This window comes from Anomaloglossus baeobatrachus, chromosome 3, assembly GCF_048569485.1.
Source record: "Anomaloglossus baeobatrachus isolate aAnoBae1 chromosome 3, aAnoBae1.hap1, whole genome shotgun sequence".
NCBI classification, from domain to species: Eukaryota; Metazoa; Chordata; class Amphibia; order Anura; family Aromobatidae; genus Anomaloglossus; species Anomaloglossus baeobatrachus.
The window spans coordinates 274,140,502-274,168,304 of record NC_134355.1 but is presented as its reverse complement, the minus strand read 5'-3'; the positions used below and the strand labels follow the sequence as shown (position 1 = coordinate 274,168,304).

The 27,803-nt window shown below is 44.9% G+C and overlaps 1 protein-coding gene across 2 annotated transcripts in view; it reads right to left on the bottom strand.

The window, feature by feature from the left end:
• Window positions 1-27,803, bottom strand: part of AHI1 (Abelson helper integration site 1) — a 351,645-nt gene that overhangs the window by 69,509 nt on the left and 254,333 nt on the right. For both annotated transcript variants that reach the window (XM_075339856.1, XM_075339857.1), the window contains 3 exons: window positions 19,243-19,308; window positions 14,344-14,506; window positions 14,140-14,237 (listed from right to left, as the gene is read on the bottom strand). In XM_075339856.1, coding sequence (XP_075195971.1) covers window positions 14,140-14,237; window positions 14,344-14,506; window positions 19,243-19,308 — 327 coding nt within the window. The remainder of the gene's footprint in view (window positions 1-14,139; window positions 14,238-14,343; window positions 14,507-19,242; window positions 19,309-27,803) is intronic.

Below are 27,803 nucleotides of genomic sequence, written 5' to 3'. Positions count from 1 at the left end.
TCTGATATATCTGGAACCCGAGTATTTGTATACCTTTGTAACGCTTGGGCAATGATAGAACTATTCCTAAAGAGTATATGATGGAATATAATCGCATAAAATACAATTCTAAACATTGTCCTCAGAAGGACAGTGGTGGGGAGATAACCAGGTGGATCCATGAGGAGTTTATTAATTGCACAGTATACCCTCTCTGTGTAACGCTTTATATGGTATTTGAAAATATTTTGATGTGGTGACCTATTTGAGATGTGTGAACTGATAGATGCTCCACCGTTGTTTGTGGGTGGATGGCATAAGGACCTGGATTCGATCCAGGACATGGGACTTTAGCGGCCGTGTGAGCTCTCTCCCTTATGTGCCTGCCTGTGTTCCTCAGCGGGGATGATCCAGCTCTAATAGCAAAATACAGCTCTTTAGATCCGTGATGTTATTTGTCACTCCCACCACCTACATCATTTCCGGTTGGGGAATGGAACGCAGATACCTGCGCTCCAAAGCTGGAGATTGCGCAGTACTGCACGGAAATGCTCCGCCTCCAGCATGATGCACTTCCAGTTTATCGCTATGGGAGATCCGGGCATGAATACTTTCACCGGACATAGCGTTACGTGGAACGCATGCTGTTTGCGTCTCACAGACCATGCGGTTTGACACATGGAGGGGTTCAACCACGTAACTGCACTTGAATTCATTGTGCATTATTTCCAATATGGATCCACCTGGACTCTTGACTCATCACTGGTGAGTTTTCTGATTAGATTCAACTCTGATTGGACTTATTCTGTTTATATACCCTCCGACATTTTTGCTCTGGTTCCATTGTGTCTTTTGGGAGCTTGGTCATAGGACCTCTGACCTCTACCAGAATACCGGAGTCCCCTGATGATTCCTAAATGATGAAACGCGTCGGAACAAGGCTAAAAACGGTATAGGGGTATCAAGTGAGGGTTAGATGTGGTCTGCCCTTGTTAGGGCAGAAGCTTGTGGAGTAGCAGGCAAAGCTAGTTTCCCTAGGGATGTGTAGGGTCAGTGACAACATGAAAATGGAAGGACCCACTCAGAAGAAACCCTGATGCACCCCAAGCTACACAATATGGGTGAGATTGTTCCTATTTAGTTTCATCTAAAGTATTTGTACATATTGCAAGTTCCTCCTTTGAGGACCAATATATAGTACTTTGGTTGTTTGTATTGAGTTGTTTTGATTATTTTTTTAGTGCTCACTATGTGGACCACTGTCCCCTTGGGTTAAATAATCTACTCAATTATTATTTGTTTTTTTGTTTATTTTGTTATATATCTACAGGTTCCTTGTTCACCATATTTAACATCATATGGTATATTCTGAGATGTCAGTATACTAAGGAGCTTTTGGTTACGTATTACCTAATCTAGGTTTTTAAGAGTATTAGGATTAAAAGTTATATTTTCGCCTCTTAACTTTGCTTCATACACCATAATACAGAATAGAAGAATTGCCGTCACTTCCAAAACTGAAGGTCTGAACTGATGCAAATGGAACATAGAATACATTATCTAAAATAGCAGTTGCACTCAAGTAGAGGGTAGGGAAAAATAACTGAAGGATCTAAATAGTGAATATCAAAATAAGAATATGCATTGTAGATTCTTTTCTAGCCCATATAATGAAATGTCAGGATTGACATGAAAAGAGGCAGAAATTTAGATTAGGACCCAGTTGAGAGTTATACCTTGGCGTGGTAACTGGGGTCAAGTAATTTTAGCCAATTTTATTTGCAAAATAACTCATTTTTTTTCCTCTAAATTTTTTTTATATGTTTTCTGGGCTGCAATGCATTGTCTCATTTCAATATTCACTATTTACATCCTTCAATTATTTTTCCCTCCCCTGTACTTTAGTGCAACTGTTATTTTGGATTACTTCTCATACTGGCAGGTCCACAGGAGTGGCAAAACGACAAGGGAATTGGAGTCAAGAGGTTAAAAATTTTTAGGTGTTCATTTTATCACATCCCCTATTTGGCCATGTGTTACACTGCAGGTCCTCTATGCGTTCCACTACAGGTCCTCACGCTCCACAGCCCTGTGTCCCAGATTCCCCCTGCTGACCAGAAGTAATCAATATCGACGGATGTGGTAATTATGTGTGTCTTTTCTGAAGACAGTGCTATAGTGTATTGCAGTGATGTTCCTCGGCTAATGGAAAAATGTTAGATTGTGAACAATAAGAGCGAGAGGAGATGCATTTATTATTAAAAAAAAAAAAAGTCTGAAAGCTGTGCTACTGCACAATGGCAGCAAGTATGCTTCAGTGCCTGTAGGACAGTCTGTGCACTTGAAGGAAAGCTATGAGAACTCAGACTTTATTCTCAAATAAGTTACCTATGAGGATCAAGATGGTCAATATTTGGTGATCTGAAATTCCTCTATTTGTTCCTTGCGCAGCAAGGAGGATACATATACATACAAAATATGTTTTTTGAGTGAATGGGTCAGCTGGCATAGGAGCCAAAAATGTTTGCCAACGAAAACATCTTTGCAACCTGGACTCAAGAACATAGTTGTGGACAGTTCTTTAACCACCAATCAATATTAAGCTTGGACTGATTAAGCAGTTTGTGAAAGCTCTACCGAAAGAAGAGTCTTTTAAGTAACTGTACCAACTTTCAGCGAATGTCCAAAAAAAAAACACTGAAGGAAGGCATTTTTGTGGTTCCAGATATTCAGAAACTCATGAGTGATGATGTCTTACAAACAAAAATGAAAGCTGTTGAGAAAAAAGCATGTGTTTTTTTTTAAAGAAGGCGTGAAAAAATTTCTGCGTAACAACAAAGATTCAAAATTGACATCCCTCGTGGAAAACATACTGAAATGTTTCAAAGCCTTCAGTTGTCTGATGAATTTGAAGTTACATTTTTTACATTCCCATTTGGACTACTTTCCTGAAAACCTTGGTGCTGTTCTGTTAGCAAAAAGAAAGGAGAAGGACTTCATCAGGAAATTAAGAGATAGAGGGACAATACCAAGATGGATGGAACATGAATATGATGGTGGACTATTGCTGGATGCTTCACAGAGAAGATCCACAGGACTTCTATAAGAGAAAAGGTATTAATGGAACCTTTGAAGATGAATCCATACGTCATGGTTAAAAATAGAAGTGTTTTTTTTTTTTTTTATAAATTAGGGAGTAGGAAAACCTAAGAATCAGTAATTGGATTTGGAAGAAATGTCATAAATAGTGATCGGCGGACTCGAAGATAGCTGGGATCAGCGGGTCCAACCAAGTTTTCTTTAAAAAAAAAAAAAATAGAAACCGAATTAACGGTAAGAATAATTCTAAGAACCCTCCATGACAGTGTGTCGCCCTGGGCAAGCCAGGGGACACAGGTCACACACCACCACACCTTACATCCCAGGTAGGAACACCACAGCTAACCAAAAATCCTTGTTGCCTTCCTCCAGAGGCTGATGATTCACACCAGGGGGTGGGCCAGGCGGTTGGCTCCGCCCACCAAGGAGGTCACAGCTCTGGAGGCGGGAGAAACCAGGCAGTCTAGTCAGGGAGGAGGAAGTGGAAGGAGTGGAGGAGTAGCCCAGGCAGGGCTTGAGTAAACAGCTAAGTGAAAGTAGTGAAAGCAGAAAAGTGGAAAAGGAGGAAAGCAAGTGAGGTGACAGAACAGAAAGCGTGCAAAAGCCTGAAGTAGTCCAGCTGTGTGCAGGACAGGTCAGCAAGGTCAGCAACGGCGGTGACTGTCTGGAGGGGGACCGTTTGGAAGTTCCTGGAAGGACCCCGTTGGCTGTGTGCCCGGCGGTCTGGAGCAGTGTTCCGAAGGACAGTCAGCACCAGGGCAGGGGCCTCTCGGACCCCGGCAAGGCTTGGAGTCGCCATAATTTGCCGAATCCGTCAGTGAAGGGGACGTAGATCCCCCAACAACAAAGTCCCGATTGAAGGCAACAGCCCAGCCAGTGTAGAAGAGACACCGCCACCGCCAAGGCACCCGTTTCTTAGGGCCAGCGCCTGCGGGCAAAGAGTAGAGCTCCCCCGGTCCAGCTTGAAGCCGGGGAGCGGGTTACCGGTGGGGACCCATCGCAACCAAAAAGTACACCAAGGTGCAAGGAAGAGGGACATCACCGTCACCTACCGGGAGAGCAAGTGCAGCCGTCTGTGGGACCGTCTATCCAGCCGTTTGGTTTACCGTAAAACTGTGTCCACGTCTCAGGCTGAGTGAGTACCACAGTGCCGCAAGGCACAGCGCTGCCCCCGCGTCCCTGCGCCCACCAGGCCCTGCACCTCCCAAACCATCACCGGGCCCCGGGATCACCAACCCCTACCCACGGAGGGGCAACACAACACCTGGCTGCTCCGCATCACCATCCCCGGGACCCCTGTACTGAGCAGCGGTGGTGAAATCACCACAACCGTGGGTGGCGTCACGGACAATAATCATCCCCACACCCAACAAAACCCCTTTCACTCACGGGCGAGGAGTGCTGCTCGAGAAACCCCCGGGATCCGGCCCACCGCTCGAGCCACCACTGAGCAGCAGCCGCCGGACCCGAGCAGAAGGGGTGAGCGCGGTGTGCTGACACCCTCCTCCCCGCCCGCGACAACAGCACAACAGGAGGATGACTCCCCGCCCTAAAAGGGACGGGAAACACAAAGAGGTTAAAAGTCCCCTCCCCGCCCTCCTCTCCAGTGTCGTTTTCAAGTACCACACCGGTATGATTGCTCAAGTGTTGTTTATTTCCAATTGTCTAACAACAAGCATAAGTACGTGAAGTAGGGAGGGAAATCCATGCTGTCGTGGAGGGTTCTTAGAAACCGAATTAACGGTAAGAATAATTCTATTTTCTCCAATCACCCTCCACGACAGCACAACAGGAAGAATACCAACGAAATCCTCAGGGGGGGACAATAGCTTGCAATACTTTCCGACCGAAAGCTAAGTCTTTGTTAGCGGTCAGATCAAGTCTATAATGTTTAATGAACATATGAACAGATGACCAGGTGGCAGCCCTGCTCAATGGAAGTGTCTGCCTTTTCAGCCCAGGAGACCGAGATGGATCGGGTTGAGTGGGCTTTCAGATTCTCCAGTGGTAACATATCTTGGTTGTCATAAGTTGTGCAGATAGCCTTCTTGATCCAAGTGGCGATGGTACTTTTTGAAGTTTTCTTCCCCTTATTTCTTCCGGATATTTGTACAAAAAGATTGTGATCTTTCCGAAAGGACTCGGTATGTTGTAGGTAATGTTGTACAGTCCGGCATACATAAAGGGAATGGAACTCCGCTTCTTTGGAATTAGATGGATGCTGGGAGAAAGAAGATAGAATGATGTGCTGAGATACATGGAAGTCCGAAACTACCTTAGGCAGAAAGGTAGGGTCATGGCGAAGAACCATCTGTCATCCAGGATCTTCATGTATGGTTCCCTAATGGAGAGAGCCTGGATTTCACCAACCCTTCTTGCAGCAGTAATGGCTACTAGGAAGACAGTCTTCCATGCCAGGTGCTCTGGACTGGTAGAAGCGAGAGGTTCAAATGGAGGCATGGTAAGACCTTTGAGGACAATATTCAAGTCCCAGGGGGAATCAGGATGGATCTCCAGGGTCGTAGTCTGGTGGCTGCCATCATGAAGTGTTTGACCCAACGATGACCTGCGAGATCGAAGTCAAAGAAGGACGCCAGTGCAGAGATCTGAACCTTAAGGGTGTTAGGTTTCAGGCCCTTTTCTAGGCCACACTGAAGGAAATAAAGAATCTGGGCCACATTGGGGTGGAAGGGATCCGGAGGTTGAGACCCACACCAAGTAGAGAAGACCCTCCAGATTTTGTGGTAGATGGCGTTGGTGATCGGCTTCCAGCTTTTCTGAAGCGTAGTAATTACAGCATCTGAGAGACCTCTATTCTTCAGAATCATGGTTTCAGTAGCCAGGCAGCCAGACTCAGCTTCTGTAGGTTGGGATGAGGAATAGGTCCCTGATGTAGAAGGTTATGGATTTGAGGTAACAAGAGGGGACTGTCGTGGAGTAGGCTCGTTGGAGCACCATACCAGCTCCTCTTGGGCCATAGTGGAGTAACCAGAATTGTGGTGACTTTTTCTATCCCGATCTTCTGCAGAGTTCTGGCCAGTAGCGGAAGTGGCGGGAATGCGTAGACGAGATTGAAGTCTCAAGGATGAGCAAGGGCGTCCACCGCCAGGCATTCGTCTGTGGGATTCAAGGAAAAATATAGAGGCACCTTTGCGTTTGCTCGACTTGCAAATATATCCCCATCTGGGCTACCCCATCGAGCAACTAAGCCCTGGAAGATTTCCTCGTTCAAGCTCCACTTGCTTGGCCGTATGGTCGTCCGACTCAGGAAGTCTGCCTGGATATTGTCCGACCCTTGCAAATGGAATGCCGAAAGGGAGAGAAGATGCTGTTCTGCCTAGGAGAATATTCTGGATGACACCTTCTGCAGGGATGCATATCTCGTACCTCCTTGATGGCGCAGGAAGGCATCGGTTGTCATATTGTCTGAGTAGACCCTGACATGTTTGTTGTGGATGAGAAACACAGCTGCTTTCAGAGCCTCCTCCACTGCACTCAGTTCTCTGTAATTGGAGGACCTGACGCTGAACTGCCGTTTCCAGGTGCCTTGGAAAGACATCTGACCCACCACTGTTCCCCAACCCTTCTTGCTAGCATCTGTGGTGACCATGAGCAGAGGAGTATGGTTCCAGGGCACCCCCGTCTTCAGGTGGTTCTGGATCAACCACCATGCAAGAGAAGCCTTGTTTGTCTCCCAGAGTCTAAGAGAACCCCTAAGAATTTTTTTGTCGTTGAAGATAGAAGGTTCGACTTCTGGAAGTTTATAATTCAGCCCAAGGAGTCCAGGACTTGTAGGGTTGTTCTGATATGACTCTCTAAGAGTGGTGTAGATGGTGTGATGATCAAGAGGTCGTCCAAATATTGGACGATGCTGATGTTCAAGTTCCTCAGGTGAGCAATCGGTTCTGCCATGATTTTGGTGAAGATTCTTGGAGCGGAGGAGATGCTGAAGGGCAGGACATTGTACTGGTAGTGCAAGATTGCACCGTCATGCCGGACTGCAAATCATAGAAACTGACGCTGTGACGGATGAATGGGCATGTGATAGTATGCATCTTGAAGGTCCACTGTGGCCATCACACAGTCTTAACTGATCAAGGGAATCGTGGATTTGATTGATTCCATCTTGAACCGCCGATATACAACATAGTTGCTCAGTGGTTTCAGATTCAGAATCATTCTGGAAGAACCATTGGGTTTCTTCACCATAAACAGGTAGGAGTAATGACCCTGGCCTTGTTAGTCTGTGGGGCCAGGGGATATTACTCTTAATGCCTGAAGAGTCTGAAGATTCGACAGGAGTTGACCCTGTAGCTCCGGAGACGGGAGGGATGTGATTGTCAGCCGCCGAGGAGGGCAGGAGGAAAATTCTATTTTAAACCTTCCTTGACGATGCTGAGAACCCAGGTGTTGGATGAGACTGTTATCCATCGGGAGTGGAACCGAGAGATCCGTCCAACAGGTATGGCGTCACTTTTTGTCGTGGGGTTCGTCACGGGAGAAAAAAAATATTCCTGCCTCTGCCACCCTTGGGGTAACTCCAGCGTCCCATTTTCCCCTTCCCCTTGTATTGGTGGGTAGGGTTTTGAAAAGGACGAAAGGGTTTCTTCCTTTGGTCCTTTTGTTCAGGAAGGGACGTTTTTTCTGTCTGCTGCCTTTTCAACCAATTCGTCCAGCACTGGGCCGAACACACGTTCACCTTGGAAGGGGATGGAGCAGAGCTTGGTCTTTGAGGCGATATCTCCGCTCCATATTTTGAGCCATAATGCACGCCTGGCTGCATTGGACAAAACAGAATTTTTAGCCGCTACTCTCACAGATTCTGCTGAGGAGTCTGCAAGGAAGCCAGTAGCTTTTTGGAGAAGAGGGAAGGAAGCAAGTATATCCTCACTTGGAGTGCCCCCCTCCAGATGTTCCGTAAGTTTTTCCAACCAGAGAGCCATGGACCTGGCAACGCAGGTGGAGACTATCTTAGCATTTAGGAGGAAGGAGGATGTCTCCCAGGATTTCTTGAGGAGGCTCTCCAGCTTACAGTCCATAGGGTCTCTGAGCTGGGATGAATCATTAAATGGTAGTGTGGTTTTCCTGGCCACCTTTGTGATTTGGACATCTACTTTGGGAATGTCAGTCCATTTTTTGGAGATTTTTGCATCAAATGGGAATCGTCCCTTAAGCTCTGAAGGGACGGAAAGACGTTTGTCAGGCAATTCCCACATACTGAAGGATCAGGTTCTGAATGGTCTCAGGAATGGGAAAAACCTTTTGACTTTTTTGCCCTGAGACCCCCAAACATTTCGTCCTGTATAGATTGTACAGTCTCTCCCTCCTCTACCCCCATAGTGTGTCTCACTGCCCCCAGTAATTCATCCATATCCTCGGAAGAGAAATAATATTTCTTCCTTACAGAGTGGGGCCCTAGTGTTGAGACCGACTCCTCCTCGTCCAACTGTCCTTCTGATAGAGAAGCTGGATGTCCCAAGGAATCTGAGTCTTCAGTGAGAGGCCACTTACGTTTTTTCGGAGCTGGTTTGGGAGTTGGGGTGGGAGCCAGCGTAGGAGCAGGGGCAGGAGCTGGGGCGGGCAGGGATTGAGAGAGGGAGGCAATGGAAGCCTGGACATCCTGACGTACAAGCCCTTTAATCTCCTCCAGGAATGATGGTTGTTTATTCTTGAGAACTTTATCCGTGCAATATTGGCAAAGCTTTTTTGTACGTGAAGGGGGAAGCTTTGCTGCATATATATAGGACACTTTCGGATCGTGATTTTCTCCTTCTTCGGTGCAGGCAATTTTTCCCCTTTAGGGGGAGACAAAATAAGGTAGTCAGATACCTGCCCTAATAGAGGAGAACCACCCACTGCTCAGTAATACTGGATAGGGAATGTGGAGCAGACACACCGACCCTCCCCCCACCTATTACAGGACTCACTGTGCTAGGAATGATGCTGGGCTCTGCAGATGCAGGTGGGTAAGACTGGTCACTCTCCATAATCTGGGAAGGTTTGGTCCTACCTGGAGAAATCTTCTGGCCGGGTACTCTTATAGTAGTGCCGGGCCCTCAGCGTAGCATGACTGATGCAGGGTGCTCCTCCCCTGGGGGGGGGTGTTCATCATGGGTAGGCCCGAGGCGCACCCAGAGTAGCCGTGTCCTCCGAGCGTGCAGTCCACAGTGGAACCCACATGTAATTCCTGTGTGTTCCGGCCTGAACGCGTCACCGCGCATGCGCACAGGCACAGAACTGAAACCGGAAGTGACGATAGCAACACTTCCGGTTCGCGCTAGTGCCCGGAGACGCTGATTGAGAGGAAGGAGGAAGAACCAGGGAGCTCAGAGAGGCCCGCGGTTCAGGCACCACTCTGCATAACCCGAAGGTGCAGGAGGAGTGGGGGGTTCCCGAATTATGAAGAGACGTGAGCAGCCACCGAAGAGGAGGAGGCAGAGCCACGACCCCAGCTGCCCGGTTATACAGAAACAGGTAACTCCGATCACCGACCATGGAGCACCACAGGAGAACCTCTTCATGCCCTGATAGGGACAGGAAAAAACACTGGAGAGGAGGGCAGGGAGGGGCCTTTTATCCTCTTTGTGTTTCCTGTCCCTATTAGGGCGGGAAGTCATCCTCCTGTTGTGCTGTTGTGGAGGGTGATTGGAGAAAATACCGGTTCGGGCCCGGAATTGATCCTGGATATCTGGCTAGACACTGGTCCCCATATAAGTCTACGGGGACCCAAATTAGGAGATTAAAAATTATGATAAAAGGGATAGGGGGATTGGACCAAGTGCTTTATACTTACTAATCTCCACGCGGCTGTAACGCTACTTCCGGGGCGGCTCATTATTCTTTACACATATTCACTGCTTCACCTACCCACCGGCAGCCCCCGTGTGTGCCCGTGTTTCTGACTGCTTTCAATCAGAGATGCTTTGTGTCTATATTGGTGTAAAACTAACTAAATAAAAAAATAAATTGGCGTAGGGTCCCCCCATATTATGATACCCTGCTCAGATAAAGCATATGGCTACAGGCTGCAGCCCCCACTTATCTTAGCTGTGTATCAAAAAAGAGAGACCACATGCATTTTTTTTTTAAAATATTTGAATAAATAATTTTAAAAAACGGCATACTGTCCCCCCAATTCTGATACCCAGCCATGATAAAGCAGATAGCTGGGGGCTGGTATTCTCAGGCTGGAGAGACCCATGATTATTGGTCTCCCCAGCCTAAAAATAGCATCCTGCAGCTGCCCAGAATTGTTGCATCCATTAGATGCGACAATCCCAGAACTTTACAGGGCTCATCCTAACTGCCCTGGTGTGGTGGCAATCAGGGTAATAAGGTATTAATGATAGCTCACAGCTGCCACTAAGCCCTAGATTAGTAATGGAAGGTGTCTATGAAATACCCCCATATTAATAATCTGTAAGAAACAAGAAAACACCAAAAAAATCCTTTATTTGAAATAAAATACAAAAAAAACACCCATGGGATAAGCCAGGTAAAGTTCTGGGATTGTCGCATGTAATGGATGTGACAATTCTGGGCGGCTGCAAGCTACTATTTTTAGGCTGGGAGGGCCCAATAACCATGGCCCTCCCAGACATCAGAATACAAGCCCTCAGCTGTTGATTTTACCATGCCTGGGTATCAAAATTGGAGGGTCGCACGCCGGTTTTTAAAATAATAATTTCAAAAGCCGTATGGGGTCCATCTTATTTTAATACACAGCCAAGATACGCACACGGCTGGGTGCTGCAGCCTGAAGCCGTATCATTCATCTGTGCTAGGTATCACAGTATTGGGGGACCCCATACCAATTTTATTTTTATTTTAAAACCATGATAGGGACACACACAGCATGTGCAATCAATTGCAGCTAGACACGCTGTCACACAAGGTGGGGGTGCGGTCTGACTGCAGCCAATCACAGACACTGGGACTGCCTGTGGGCTGGGGAAGCAATGAGCAGCCTTGGAAGTAGCGCTACCGCCGCATGGGAGACTGGTAAGTATAAGGCCGGTTTCACACATCCGGCTTTTCGCTTGTTTGCCGGATCCGGCGCTTTCCCATACAGTGACTACAGTACAGTGACAGCGCAACAAGCGCCGGTCACATGCTGTCATGTGACCGGCGCATGTGACCCGGAAGTTACAGCGCTGTCACTGTACTGTATTGTCTGTACGGGAGAGCGCCGGATCCGGCAAACAAGCGAAAAGCCGGATGTGTGAAACCGGCCTAATGCGCCTACTTTATCCTATTTTCTTTCTTTTTATTACCAGGTGGCCGGATTCAGATAGTTACTCAGAGTTCCCTAAGAACTCAGAGCTTGGGAACAGAGCATGGGTACTTGGGAACCTGCGCAGATTCGGACTTTTAGGCCCTGTGCGCACTTGCCGGTTTTTGCCGCGGATTTCCTGCGGTTTTGCTGCATGTTTCGCTGCAGAAAATGTTCATAACATCTCTGCAGTGAATCACCAGCAAAACCTATGGGAAAAAAAAATGCTGTGCGCACTATGCGGATTTTGACAGCTGCATGTTTTGCTGCGGGATTCCCGCAGCAAAAAACATTTGCATGTCACTTCTTTTCCGCACGTCGCTGCGGCATTGCACTCCATTGACTGCAATGTAATCGTGAAATCCCGCAGGGAATAACGCAGGCAGCAATTTCGGTGCGGTTCATTGCGTTTTCCTGCATTATTCCCTCCGGTATTTCGCGGTTTACCTGCGGTAATGTACATCGCTGCCTGCGGTTTGCAGGGAAGTGATGTCATTATGACAGGAAGAGGAAGCGGAGTGGAGAGTAAACACACACATCACAGACACAGACATAGAATACACACAGATCGCACTCACACACAGACATATAGAATACACATAGGAATCAAACGGAAATATAGAAAAAAAAAACACGTGGTCTCCGCTGTATTTTTACCGTCCAGCCGAGGTAAGCACACAGCGGCGGCCCAGTATTCTCAGGCTGGGGAGGGCGAGGGCCAGGGTTAATGCCCCCCCCCTCCCACAGCCGAGAATATCAGCCCGCAGCTGCCCTGGGACTGTCGCATCCATTATGCGGCAGTACCGGAGTGTCCCCAGCTCTTCCTGTTGTCGTGATGCGGTGGCAGACAGGGTAATAAGGAGTTAATGGCGGCGGATCGCCGCCACTAAGTCCAGGCTTGATCATGGCAGCGTCAATGTGACAGCTGACATGATCAACCCGTAAGTAAAGTGAAAAAACACACACCGAAAAATCCTTTATTTTAAATAAAACACAAATAAGCCTCCTCATTAACTATTTTATTAACTCCTCCCGAAACACACAGCTCCGGCGTAATCCACGTCCTGCGATGCTTGAATCCAGCCGCGACTGACACTGACACACTGCTGAATGCAGCCTCGCAGCGAGACAGCAGAGGTAACCACAGGGCATTTCCCATGGCCGGTAATATGAACTCACACTACTGCTTGGGAGAAATGCAGCGATCTGTCCTCTGTCTATCCCTCTATCTATCCCTCTATCTATTCTTCTATCTGTCTATTTATCTATCTACTATCTCAGAAGGAAATGATTATTTTTTTTTTTTCAATGTGCTTTATTGCATTGAATGCAATAAAACACATGTACCAACCTGCACACGGCAAAACCGCGGCAATACCGTGAACAATACCGCGGTAAAAACGCGGCAAACCGCATGCGGTTTTCGGGTGCGGTTTGCCGCGGTTTTTTTTTTACCGCGGGTGCGGTAATCTTTCAGACCCTGCGGAATTTTCTTAAGAAAATTCCGTTTTCCAGTGCGAACAGGGCCTTACAGTCCAGGTCCGCCCATCACTACTAGCTAGTTAAAAATACCCTATGCTTTTACACAGAGTTTTCTCAGCAACTTCTAATTTTTGCTGGCAATGTGGAGTTGGAATTAGTACCATAAACCATATTTGGTGTTCCTGCTCTCTCTTGTAGCCATTTTAGCAAGCAATTTTATAAATTTACTACTAAGTGCCTTGCTCCAACTCATCGGATTGCACTTCCTTTATAACTTCCTGGATCCATCTCCTCAACTAAAAAAAGGCCTATAACTATTTTTCGAATCTCTTATGACTCATGACCATGACAGCTGCCATTCTAGAGCTTGGTTATCCTGGACATCCTTTAAGGAAGATCCTTTGTTCTCATTTTGGCTTTCTTAGTTAAACTCCATCTCATCACTGCAGATTACGTAACATACTCTCTTGTTATGTACAACGCCATGACATTATATATATATATTATATAAACACACACACACACACACACAGTATATACACACACACACACACATTCTTTCAGGAACATGTTTTGTTCTTATCGTTGGCTTCTTAGTTAAATTCAATCTCATGACTTCCTTTTCTGGGTCAGGTCTTACGAATAACCAGAGAGATGGGCGGGTCTGGCTATCCACATACCCACATACCTCCACGCATGGGAGTGTTTGACATGTGACTGACAGGTCACATGGTTTAAAATGGTGTCAATCTGTTTGGCACATGGTCTGGGAGTGGAGGTGAAAAAACCTCTGTTAATCAGCCCAGCTTGAGGCTGACTGGGCCTGTCCGTTTGTGAAGGTTGGATACACTGACCGGGGTCCATGTGCAGAGGTGAGGAAGCCTCCTGTGAGAAGTCTCTATGTTGGGACTTATTGGACAGTCAGTGAAGTGCCGTTTGGGAATGTGCCTGTATTCCTGCGTTTAAATGCTGTTTGTTTTCTGTACTGGTGGTATGCTTTATGCAGTCTAAATAAAGCAGCCTGAAGTTTTATGCAAAGTACCTTCAGTGCCTACCTCGATGCAACTGAGATGCAAGCGGATTTGTAAGCATAAAAGGAGAGGGCCCCAGACACACTTCTTGTTCAGGAGCCCCAAATTGGTAGTATATCGCCTGTGGTGTTTTTCAAACTACTTTGGGTTAAAAGTGTTAGAGATGTGACTCAATATAAAGAATTTAGAGAAACCTCAATCAAATCATCAATGAAATGGCCACTACTTTATAATGTTATATACTGTATATTTTCTATTGCAAATAAGGATATTTACCATGTCGGCAGTATGTTCAGGATGATCAACTTGTGACTGTTCATGGAAAATAGGATCATGAATGTTCGATGTTATAGATTGGTCATGGTCATGTTGGACTGGAATAAAAACAGGACACTATTATTTTTACAAATAATTTCAGATACAGTATATGGAGCAAAACAATCAGTTAAACCAATATTACTTTCTACTGTATGAACTTACTTTCAGCAGCCACATAGTTTGCTGGAAAGTAACCTTGTTGTCCATTCTGTAGACTGCCAAACCACCAATTGTCATTATCTTTGTACAACACATGGATAATGTCACTACGATGGATGCTTAGCTCATCTGATCGATGCGCAGTGTAGTCATATAGAGCAATCACCTAAAGGAGAGATAAGACCACCACAACGTTATCACAATCATGCCACAAAGGCACCCCTTACCATGCAGTAGTTTATACTTCCTCTCACAGTAAAACAGCTGAAACCAAAGCTCTACCTTGGTAAAAGCTGAGGCTTTGTAAACTTTGCTGAAGGAATCAAGGTGGTGGGAACACAGCCGGAGACATATGATAATGGACTGTGGGAAATGTGCAAAATGGTTTTGCACACTAATCATACCAACTACTGTACCAATTTCAAAGCAGCTGCTTCTTATTGATTTATGAACTTGACACATAAAGTGAACTCATTTCTTAGAATGCAAAAGCACCACAGTGTAACACTTGGAAAACTGTTATTAAAGTGACAAAGTTGTTTAACATTTTCATTTCTGTTGGACCCTAGAAATAAGAAAGATAGAAACATAATGGACCTGCATAGCTGTGTAGTTCAATATTTTGTAATTGCAGCTTTTGACTAATCACCATATCATTTTAATCAAATCATAGATTTATACTATGTTTCTTTTTTAGATGAACCAATAACTTAAAAGGGAGCCTGTCACCAGAGTTTTGTGTTCTAAACCAAAACTAGCACCTTAAAGTGAACCTGTCAGGTGTAATATGCACCCAGAATCAGGAGCAGTTCTGGGTGCATATTGCTAATCCCTGCCTAACTGTCCCTGTATACACTAGCATAGATAAAGAGATCTTTAGAAAAAGTATTTCTAAATATCCTGTATGATATGCTAATAAGGCCAGGGACTAGTCGCAAGGGCGTTAGTTTCCTTGGCTAGTCAACCCCCTTAGCATATTAGCACGTACTAACAAGATAATGAATGCGCAGCGTCAGAGGCTTGGTAGCTTTCACGTCTACTGCCATCGCTCTTTTTCAGCTCCGTGTGCACGATCAGAACATTCCCGGACTTCCGGTTATATGCACTACACTAATTTGAAGCCGGGACGTATACACCCAGCTTCATAGTACACATGACTGGAAGTCCAGGACTTCTGATCATGCGCACTGAGCCGAAATCCAGCATCGAGGTTGCAGCAGAGAGTGGTGAGATCAACCATGCCTCTGACGCTGCACATTCATTAGCATGTTAGCACACCCACAGGGACGTGCTACATGCTAACGGGGCCGACTAACCAAGGGAAGTAACGCCCTTGGTGACTAGTTGCTGGCTTCATTAGCATATCAAAAAGGATCTTTAGAAGTACTTTTTCTAAAGATCTCTTTATCTATGCTACTAAATGCTGGGACAGTTAGGGTACCTTCACACTTAGCGATGCAGCAGCGATCCGACCAGCGATCTGACCTGGTCAGGATCCCTGCTGCATCGCTACATGGTCGCTGGTGAGCTGTCAAACAGGCAGATCTCACCAGCGACCAGTGAACAGCCCCCAGCCAGCAGCGACGTGCAAGCGATGCTGCGCTTGCACGGAGCCGCCGTCTGGAAGCTGCGGAGACTGGTAACTAAGGTAAACATCGGGTATGGTTACCCGATGTTTACATTAGTTACCAGCGCACACCGCTTAGCTGTGTGTGCAGGGAGCAGGGAGCCACGCACACTGAGCGCTGGCTCCTTGCTCTCCTAGCTACAGTACACATCGGGTTAATTAACCCGATGTGTAATGCAGCTACATGTGCAGAGAGCAGGGAGCCGCGCACACTGCTTAGCGCTGGCTCCTTGCTCTCCTAGCTGCTGTACACATCGGGTTAATTAACCCGATGTGTACAGCAGCTACATGTGCAGAGAGCCGGAGCCGGCAGCACAGGCAGTGTGAGAGCTGCAGAGGCTGGTAACTAAGGTAAATATCGGGTAACCACCTTGGTTACCCGATGTTTATCTTGGTTACAAGCTTACCTCAGCTGTCAGACGCCGGCTCCTGCTCCCTGCTCGCTTCATTTGTCGCTCTCTCGCTGTCACACACAGCGATCTGTGTGTCACAGTGGGAGAGCGCCTTTGAAGAAAACGAACCAGGGCTGTGTGTAACAAGCAACGATCTCGCAGCAGGGGCCAGATCGCTGCTCATTGTCACACACAGCGAGATCGCTAATGAGGTCACTGCTGCGTCACAAAAAGCGTGACTCAGCAGCGATCTCGGCAGTGAGCTCGCTGTGTGTGAAGCACCCCTTAAGGTCCAGTCACACTAAGCAACTTACCAGCGATCCCAACAACGATAGGAATCGCTGGTAAGTTGCTAGGAGGTTGTTGGTGAGATGTCACACTGCGACGCTCCAGCGATCCCACCAGCAACCTGACCTGGCAGGGATCGCTGGAGCGTCGCTACACAAGTTGCTGGTGAGCTCACCAGCAACCAGCCACACGTGCAGAGAGCAGGGAGCAGCGCACACTGAGCGCTGGCTCCCTGCTCTCCTAGTTACAGCACACATCGGGTTAATTACCCGATGTGTGCTGCAGCTAAATGTGCACAGAGCAGGGAGCAGCGCACACTGCTTAGCGCTGGCTCCTTGCTCTCCTAGCTACAGCACACATCGGGTTAATAAACCCGATGTGTCCTGCAGCTACATGTGCACAGAGCAGGAGCCGGCACTGACCGTGAGAGCGGCAGAGGCTGGTAACGAAGGTAAATATCGGGTAACCAAGGACAGGGCTTCTTGGTTACCCGATGTTTACATTGGTTACCAGCCTCCGCAGAAGCCTGCTCCTGCTGCCTGCACATTTAGTTGTTGCTGTTTCGCTGTCACACACAGCGATGTGCGCTTCACAGCGGGACAGCAACAACTAAAAAATGGTCCAGGACATTCAGCAACAACCAACGACCTCACAGCAGGGGCCAGGTTGTTGCTGGATGTCACACACAGCAACATCGCTAGCAACGTCACACAAGTTGTTCGTTAGCAGCGATGTTGCTAGCGATGTTGCTTAGTGTGACGGGGCCTTTAGACTATGTGCACACTAGAAAAAGGATTTTTCTCAAGGAATTTCTCAAGATATTTCTTAAGAGTGAAGGATTAACTCACGTGCATTAAAAAAAACGCACCGAAAAACGCATGCGTTTTTGGTGCGTTTTTTTGCAGGTTGGTCCCTGTGTTTTTTAATGCTTTAACAGCAATAAATAATATAGAGAATAGATAGATAATCGATAGATAGATAGACAGACGGATAGACAGATAGATAATGGATAGATAGAAGTATCGACAGATAGATCGATAAATAGATAGATAATGGATAGATAGATAGAAAGCTGGATAGATAGATTGATGGATAGATAATCGATAGATAAATAGATAGACAGATAAATAGATAGATGTATAGAACGATAATCGATAGATAATCAATAGATAGAGGACTGATCAATCAATCAATAGATAGAGTCCCTGTGAGGACACACTGCAGTTCTCCCGAGCGGTAATGTGTTCACATTAACGACCGTGAGAAATGACCTGTAGTTACCCCTGCAGCATCGCTCACTGAACGAGGCGGCATTGAGTACTATGTCAGGCATGGCTGGAGCAGTCTGCAAGCTTCGTGAGACTTTTGTGGATTACGCCATAGCTGTATGCTTTGGGGGTTAATAAAGTTTGGGGGGTTAATAAAGTGGTGAAAGAGGGGGCTTTTTTGTTATTTTATTTCAAATAAAGGATTTTCCGGTGTGTGTTTATTCACTTTACTTACAGGTTAATCATGGAAGCTGTCTCATAGACGCTGCCATGATTAAGCTAGGACTTAGTGGCAGCGATGCAATGCTATTAACTCCTTATTACCCCGATTGCTACCGCATTACAGCAATTGGGAAGAGCCGGTAACACGCCAGGACTGTCACATAATGGATGCAACATTCTCGGGGTAGCGGCGGGCTTATATCCTTGGCTGTGGGAGGGGGGGAACATTAACCATGGCCCTGGCCCTCCCCAGCCTCAGAATACCGGGCCGCCGCTGTGTGTTTAACTTGGCTGGACGGTAAAAATACAGTGGAGCCCACATTTTTTTTTTTTCATTTTTAATATGTACGTTTGATTTCTATGTGCATTCTATATGTATGTGCCTGTGTGTGAATGTGATATGTCTGTGTGTTATATATGTATGTGTCTGTGTGTGAGTGTGATATGTGTGTGCGTTTACTCTCTGCTCAACTTCCTCTTCCTGTCATAATGACATCACTTCCCTGCAAAACGCAGGGCAGTGATGAATATTATGCCCCGAAAAACGCAAAATAACGCAGGAAAACACAATGAAATGCACAGAATTTGCTACCTGCGTTATTCCCTGCATGATTTCATGATTACATTACAGTCAATGGAGTAACGCAGGTGCCTACAGAAAAGAAGTGACATGCTCATTCTTTTTCTCAAGAAAATCTACTGAAAGAATTTTCTTGAGAAAAAAACGCAGTGTGCGCACAGCTAATTTTTTTTTCCATAGGTTTTGCTGGGGAATTTTGGGCAGAAAGGTTACAATCATTTTCTCAAGAAATTTCTGCAGCAAAAGCGCAAAAAAATGCGGGTAATAACGCAGTGTGCGCACAGGGCCTTGGGCAGGGATTAGCAATATGCACCCAGAACTGCTTGTGGTTCTGCGCGCATATTGCACCTGACAGGTTCACTTTAAGCAGTTCTTGTGCTACATTCTATAAAGGTGCATGTGGTCCCCTGACTCCCCCTTGCCATGTTTCATATAAATCATAAACGTACCCCATGCAGTTGGCATAGAACTGTATTTATGAATCTGTTTAATTACCGAGTAAAAATTAACCTAAAGGATACTTACTGTCTCCTGGACTGGTATACCGTCTGCTTCTATTTTCATCGAATACACCTTTGATTCTACATTATTCTAAAATTGTTGAAAAAAAAAGAAAGAAAAGAAAATTATGCATACATAACTCCTCAAGCTTGAGATGGCAACACTAAGAAGGAAAAGTCATGTGATTATGAAAGTTATAGAATCAATAGAGTCAATGATGTGCAAATAATGAAAAAATAAAAACATTTTTGTTCAAACATTTTGATTTATTAAGTATTGAGTATGAGTGCCACACGCAGAGATTTATGCACATACATAGCTTTGCATGCCATCAATGAGGTTATTAGTGGTTTTCTGTGAAATGTTCTGCCACGAGAAATGCACTTTGGCACGCAAATCAACAAGGTTTGATAATGGAAGCTCTCTTTGCAATTGCTGGATAAATGACTTGCCAAACGTGCTTAATGGGAGACAATTGGGCGACAAAGGCGGCACACATTATTACGAGCAACGTGCGGCATGGTATGTTGGAAAACTGCTCCTGGGACTCTTTGGAGAAATGGCCATACCACTGGTTCCACGAGTAAAACAATGTAACGACAAGCTGTCAGTGTACATGGAATGAAGACAAAAGGGGTCTGGTTACTGTACATTATGCCACCTCAAACCATAGTCTTAAGAGTAGGACCTCTTTTCTACTGCAAGTGAACTTGGATACCACAAGCCTAAGGTGTCAAACTGTCTATACAAACCATCAGAAGGAGTTTGAACGTCACTGAGCTATGAGCCACAAGTCCAGTTATTGGTGTTCCATTAGCCTCATGCCACCTCTCTCAAAGGCTATCCTGGTGCAGAGAAAGACACTAATAGAATCTGGAATGGATGTCTATCCTCTTCATTGAAGAATCACACTTTTTTTCTTGGACACAATAATAACTGGAGATTGGTTTGGCAATGCCAAGAAGAGGCCATTAAGAATGAACGTGAAAGTACCCCAGGATCTGTTATTCACAACAACACCAGGTCTCATGCTGCTAATTCTACTGTGAGCAGGCTGTGTGATCTAAAAGTGCTACCATGGGCCTGCTGCATCTCCAGACTTGTCTTCCAGTGAGCACATCTGTGATGTCATTGGTCAGCAATTGCAAAAGAGTTGCCAGCAGCTAAGGTAGTCAAGCACTTACACAGCTTGTCATGTTACCAATGAGGTTATTAATGGTTGTCTGAAGAATGTTCTGCAATGCTGATTGTACTTGGTACATCTGCTGCTAGCTTCTCTCTTTACAATTGCCGTCCAAGGATGTTTTCCATTGTGCACATTAGAGATAAGTAAAGAGATACTGAGTCATGCTTAAACTATGCAGGTTGCTCACTATAGCACCAGCAACATGGGGCTTGAGATCGTCATGTTGAAAAACAGCTTTTAGAACATTTAACTTTCCCTTGTAAAGGACTCTTCACTTTGTTGACCACATAGTCTCCAAACCAATCTCCCATCACCCTATCCAAAACAAAAGTGGGACTCATTGCTGAAGAGGACAATTCTCCATAAGAGCCTCCAATGCTGTTTTGCTTTGTTTCCTTTGAGAGCAAGTGCATGAGGTCAAAAGAACGCTATGCTGCACAACATTGGGCTAAAGGCCCCGTCACACACAGAGATAAATCTTTGGCAGATCTGTGGTTGTAGTGAAATCATGGACATATTGTTCCATTTGTACACAGCCACAAACCTGCCACTGATTGTCCACAATTTCACTGCAACCACAGATCTGCCGCAGATTTATCTCTGTGTGTGACAGGGCCTTAAGAGCCAGAATACCAAAAAGTTTTTCATGGTTTGTGCAAACACTGTTTGACTCCTTAGGCTTGGAATCTGATATCCAATTTAATTTGCAGTATAAAATGGATCACCAAGTGTTATTCTAAAAATCTGATGAGACCACATGGATAACACAATGAAAAGGTCATCATGAGGGAACATCACAGTATTCCCAGGATTATGATTAGGGTGGCAAAATTCAAGTACACTAACAGCTTGCTGTTACAATGATTTTGTTGACAAGTTTAAATATAGGAGGGCACCAACCCAACCCTGGGATCACCCCTGGCACTAAAAATATACTAATAAACCAAAGAGAAAAGAAGTGCCAAAAAAACGAGGGCTCACCAGACATGAAGTGTTGAAGTAAATAATTTCCATCTTTTTTGAAAAGGCTGTATAAAATGTAATATTTTTAGTGCCAGGGGTGATCCCAGGGTTGGGTTGGTCCCCTCCTATATTTAAACTTGTCAACTCTTGTCTTCCAGTGCTATTGAGTGTGGCACAATCCTAATTGTTTCCATAATGTGTACATATATATATATATATATATATATATACCGTGTTTTTCCAAAAATAAGCCCTCCCCCAAAAATAGGCCTTAGCAGGGATTTTCATCATTTTCGGAGCAAGGCTTAAATATAAGCCCTCCCCCGAAAATAAGCCCTAGTCCCGGATCAATAATGAAGTGTCCGTGCAGCTAAAAAAGGTTACAAATACTGCAGGACACTTCATTATAGACAGCGGCACCCGGCAATTACACTCACCCGATGCTGAGCGGCAGGACCTGCAGTGATCACACACCCGCACTCATCAGATCTCTCTCTCTCACACACACACACACACACACACATCTCACTCACACACCAGATCTCACACACAAACATCGGATCGCACACAGTCAGATCGCACACATAATCAGATCGCACACACAAACATTGGATCACACGCAAACATCAAATCACACACACATCGGATCGCATACACACTCACCTCATCCAGCGACACAGATCTCTTCTCGCCGGCAGAATCCTGAGAGGCAGTGCAGTGGAGCGCAACGAACAGGACCTGCGGTGGGACACGTGACTTGCTCTCATCATTCCCTACGGCCGTAAGTGCTGGATGTGATGTGATGTGTGCGATCGGCTGTGTGTGTGCAATCGGCTGTGTGTCAGTGATCTGCTGTGTGTGTCTGGGATCAGCTGTGTGTGTATCTGCGATTGGCTGTGTTTTTCTACAATCGGCTGTGTGTGTCTGCGATCGGCTGTGTGTGCCTGCGATCGGCTGTGTGTATCTGCTATCGGCTGTGGGTATCTGATCGGCTGTGTGTGCCTGCGATCGGCTGTGTGTGTCTGCTATCTGCTGTGTGTGTGATCTGCTGTGTGTGTCTGCGATCGGCTCTGTGTATCTGTGATCGGCTGTGTGTGCCTGCGATCGGCTGTGTGTATCTGTGATCGGCTGTGTGTGCCTGCGATCGGCTGTGTGTGTCTGCTATCTGCTGTGTGTCTGTGTGATCTGCTGTGTGTGTCTGCGATTGGGCTGTTTGTGTCGGTGTGTCAGCCAGCAGCAGGGGAGAACGGCATGCAGCACTGACCGGAGATCACAGGGAGGACCTGGGATCCACGCAGACGTCCGGGTCTGGTGAGTATGAGTCTCCTGGGAAGTGGGGGGGGTCTGCTTTTTTGGGGGGTAAACGTACCCCAACCGTGTTTCTCCAAGAATAAGACCTCCTCCAAAAATAAGCCCTAGTGCTTTTTTGGGGGGCAAAAAAAATATAAGACAGTGTCTTATTTTTGGAAAAACACGGTGTGTATATGTATATATATATATATATATATATATATATATATATATATACACAGTTAGGTCCAGAAATATTTGGACAGTGACACAATTTTCGCGAGTTGGGCTCTGCATGCCACCACATTGGATTTGAAATGAAACCTCTACAACAGAATTCAAGTGCAGATTGTAACGTTTAATTTGAAGGTTTGAACAAAAATATCTGATAGAAATTGTAGGAATTGTACACATTTCTTTACAAACACTCCACATTTTAGGAGGTCAAAAGTAATTGGACAAATAAACCAAACCCAAACAAAATATTTTTATTTTCAATATTTTGTTGCGAATCCTTTGGAGGCAATCACTGCCTTAAGTCTGGAACCCATGGACATCACCAAACGCTGGGTTTCCTCCTTCTTAATGCTTTGCCAGGCCTTTACAGCCGCAGCCTTCAGGTCTTGCTTGTTTGTGGGTCTTTCCATCTTAAGTCTGGATTTGAGCAAGTGAAATGCATGCTCAATTGGGTTAAGATCTGGTGATTGACTTGGCCATTGCAGAATGTTCCACTTTTTTGCACTCATGAACTCCTGGGTAGCTTTGGCTGTATGCTTGGGGTCATTGTCCATCTGTACTATGAAGCGCCGTCCGATCAACTTTGCAGCATTTGGCTGAATCTGGGCTGAAAGTATATCCCTGTACACTTCAGAATTCATCCGGCTACTCTTGTCTGCTGTTATGTCATCAATAAACACAAGTGACCCAGTGCCATTGAAAGCCATGCATGCCCATGCCATCACGTTGCCTCCACCATGTTTTACAGAGGATGTGGTGTGCCTTGGATCATGTGCCGTTCCCTTTCTTCTCCAAACTTTTTTCTTCCCATCATTCTGGTACAGGTTGATCTTTGTCTCATCTGTCCATAGAATACTTTTCCAGAACTGAGCTGGCTTCATGAGGTGTTTTTCAGCAAATTTAACTCTGGCCTGTCTATTTTTGGAATTGATGAATGGTTTGCATCTAGATGTGAACCCTTTGTATTTACTTTCATGGAGTCTTCTCTTTACTGTTGACTTAGAGACAGATACACCTACTTCACTGAGAGTGTTCTGGACTTCAGTTGATGTTGTGAACGGGTTCTTCTTCACCAAAGAAAGTATGCGGCTATCATCCACCACTGTTGTCATCCGTGGACGCCCAGGCCTTTTTGAGTTCCCAAGCTCACCAGTCAATTCCTTTTTTCTCAGAATGTACCCGACTGTTGATTTTGCTACTCCAAGCATGTCTGCTATCTCTCTGATGGATTTTTTTCTTTTTTTTTCAGCCTCAGGATGTTCTGCTTCACCTCAATTGAGAGTTCCTTAGACCGCATGTTGTCTGGTCACAGCAACAGCTTCCAAATGCAAAACCACACACCTGTAATCAACCCCAGACCTTTTAACTACTTCATTGATTACAGGTTAACGAGGGAGACGCCTTCAGAGTTAATTGCAGCCCTTAGAGTCCCTTGTCCAATTACTTTTGGTCCCTTGAAAAAGAGGAGGCTATGCATTACAGAGCTATGAATCCTAAACCCTTTCTCCGATTTGGATGTGAAAACTCTCATATTGCAGCTGGGAGTGTGCACTTTCAGCCCATATTATATATATAATTGTATTTCTGAATATGTTTTTGTAAACAGCTAAAATAACAAAACTTGTGTCACTGTCCAAATATTTCTGGACCTAACTGTATATATATATATATATATATATATATATATATATATATATATATATATATATATATATATATATATATATATATATATATATATATATATATATATATATATATATAAAAATCACATTCATTTAATTTTTACTAACCAATTTGGGCTGTGTAGTCTGGCTTTTGTTTGCCTTTTTTTCCCAATTTGTGAGGTTCTTATCACACGTTGTTAGAAATGGATTTGGGTACAAGGGAAGCGCTTTGGCTGAACCAAAGCAGTGATGTTTTTGGTTGTGGTGTCATGGAGGTTGGTTCTGAATTAGGTGATACTGATAATGGTTTCAACAAACTTTCTAAAGACCTAAAAGGTCTGCATAAACGTCTGACCAAAACGTACTGGAATATAAGGAGTTTGGAGAAGTATAAGAGACTTAAAATTGTACCACGTGGGTTGAGACCACAGATTTTCCCTGCATGGGAGACGGAGCCAGCCTTCAAGTCCAAATGGGAAATTAGTTTGTTACATTGTTCAAACATTCTGATAGACTAATTATTGGATCATGATCGTTTTCTAATGGCACAGATCAAGAACAGCATTAAAGAAAAAGAATCCAATATTAAGGGTTTTGATCAGACTACTATGGTGGGCCCCTTCCAAATCAAATTGAAGAAAATCATAGAGGTGTTCGAGAAGGATATCATCAATAAGAAAAAACAAATTACAACGTGACAAGCAAGATTTTGATAATAACAGAGTGTTTAAATGGTCGCATGATGGCAATAGGAGGGGACAGGTCTGGGAGACTCCAAGGGAGCCTGGTCCTCTCGGTAAATCATCTAGCGATTTTTTTATCGACGGGGTCAAGCGATCTGGAAATCACTGCAGAAGGGGCAGACGGAAATCACGACATCTCCACAAGGCAAACAAGGAGGTATCGGAAATGGTCCCCGGTGTACAGGAGAGAAACGAGGCAGAACAAGAGGTGGTGACAGACACTCAGGGAACAGGTGATTTGGAGGTTGTCAACCTTTCTTCATATAAATTGTCCGATTTGGAAGCATTGATTCTTTCAAGAGGTCTTTCATTCTCTCCAACGAATACACAGTTTGTCTTTATGAAAAAGATGTATACCTTTTTTGTAGGCAGCTTGCCTTTAAGCTTTTGTATCATCAACCCAATTTGGTAGACACCTTACCTGCAGGATGAGAGACCTGTTTTTCAGGATCTTTTGGACCTGCTGAATGAGGACACTGTGAACTTTGGTAAGAGACCTGCTTTTACTGGAAGGGTACCTTCACAGTCCACTCCCACGCTGACCCTCTTTGGAGCGATACAGATCTTTTATGAGAAAATGTGTAAAGATTTACAGTTAGGTCCAGAAATATTTGGACAGTGACACAAGTTTTGTTATTTTAGCTGTTTACAAAAACATGTTCAGAAATACAATTATATATATAATATGGGCTGAAAGTGCACACTCCCAGCTGCAATATGAGAGTTTTCACATCCAAATCGGAGAAAGGGTTTAGGAATTATAGCTTTGTAATGCATAGCCTCCTCTTTTTCAAGGGACCAAAAGTAATTGGACAAGGGACTCTAATGGCTGCAATTAACTCTGAAGGCGTCTCCCTCGTTAACCTGTAATCAATGAAGTAGTTAAAAGGTCTGGGGTTAATTACAGGTGTGTGGTTTTGCATTTGGAAGCTGTTGCTGTGACCAGACAACATGCGGTCTAAGGAACTCTCAATTGAGGTGAAGCAGAACATCCTGAGGCTGAAAAAAAAAGAAAAAATCCATCAGAGAGATAGTAGACATGCTTGGAGTAGCAAAATCAACAGTCAGGTACATTCTGAGAAAAAAGGAATTGACTGGTGAGCTTGGGAACTCAAAAAAGCCTGGGCGTCCACGGATGACAACAGTGGTGGATGATCGCCGCATACTTTCTTTGGTGAAGAAGAACCCGTTCACAACATCAACTGAAGTCCAAAACACTCTCAGTGAAGTAGGTGTATCTGTCTCTAAGTCAACAGTAAAGAGAAGAGTCCATGAAAGTAAATACAAAGGGTTCACATCTAGATGCAAACCATTCATCAATTCCAAAAATAGACAGGCCAGAGTTAAATTTGCTGAAAAACACCTCATGAAGCCAGCTCAGTTCTGGAAAAGTATTCTATGGACAGATGAGACAAAGATCAACCTGTACCAGAATGATGGGAAGAAAAAAGTTTGGAGAAGAAAGGGAACGGCACATGATCCAAGGCACACCACATCCTCTGTAAAACATGGTGGATGCAACGTGATGGCATGGGCATGCATGGCTTTCAATGGCACTGGGTCACTTGTGTTTATTGATGACATAACAGCAGACAAGAGTAGCCGGATGAATTCTGAAGTGTACCGGGATATACTTTCAGCCCAGATTCAGCCAAATGCCACAAAGTTGATCGGACGGCGCTTCATACTACAGATGGACAATGACCCCAAGCTTACAGCCAAAGCTACCCAGGAGTTCATGAGTGCAAAAAAGTGGAACATTCTGCAATGGCCAAGTCAATCACCAGATCTTAACCCAATTGAGCATGCATTTCACTTGCTCAAATCCAGACTTAAGACGGAAAGACCCACAAACAAGCAAGACCTGAAGGCTGCGGCTGTAAAGGCCTGGCAAAGCATTAAGAAGGAGGAAACCCAGCGTTTGGTGATGTCCATGGGTTCCAGACTTAAGGCAGTGATTGCCTCCAAAGGATTCGCAACAAAATATTGAAAATAAAAATATTTTGTTTGGGTTTGGTTTATTTGTCCAATTACTTTTGACCTCCTAAAATGTGGAGTGTTTGTAAAGAAATGTGTACAATTCCTACAATTTCTATCAGATATTTTTGTTCAAACCTTCAAATTAAACGTTACAATCTGCACTTGAATTCTGTTGTAGAGGTTTCATTTCAAATCCAATGTGGTTGCATGCAGAGCCCAACTCGCGGAAATTGTGTCACTGTCCAAATATTTCTGGACCTAACTGTATGCTTGCTAAAAATAAGAACGAGTAGGACTAATTTAACAACATTAGAGCGAAAGGTGATTAGTAATCTGAGTAAAAATGAAACATTTCTCATAAAGGAAGCTGATAAGAGGGGGGAATATCGTTTGTGGCCTGTGGAGATGTATCTAAAGGAGGCTAAACAGCAACTCTCCAATACAAAATATTATCAAGTTCTTCCCTCTAATCCAGTCTCTTTTTTCAAACAAAAGCTGGATGGCTTTCTGGACTCTGCA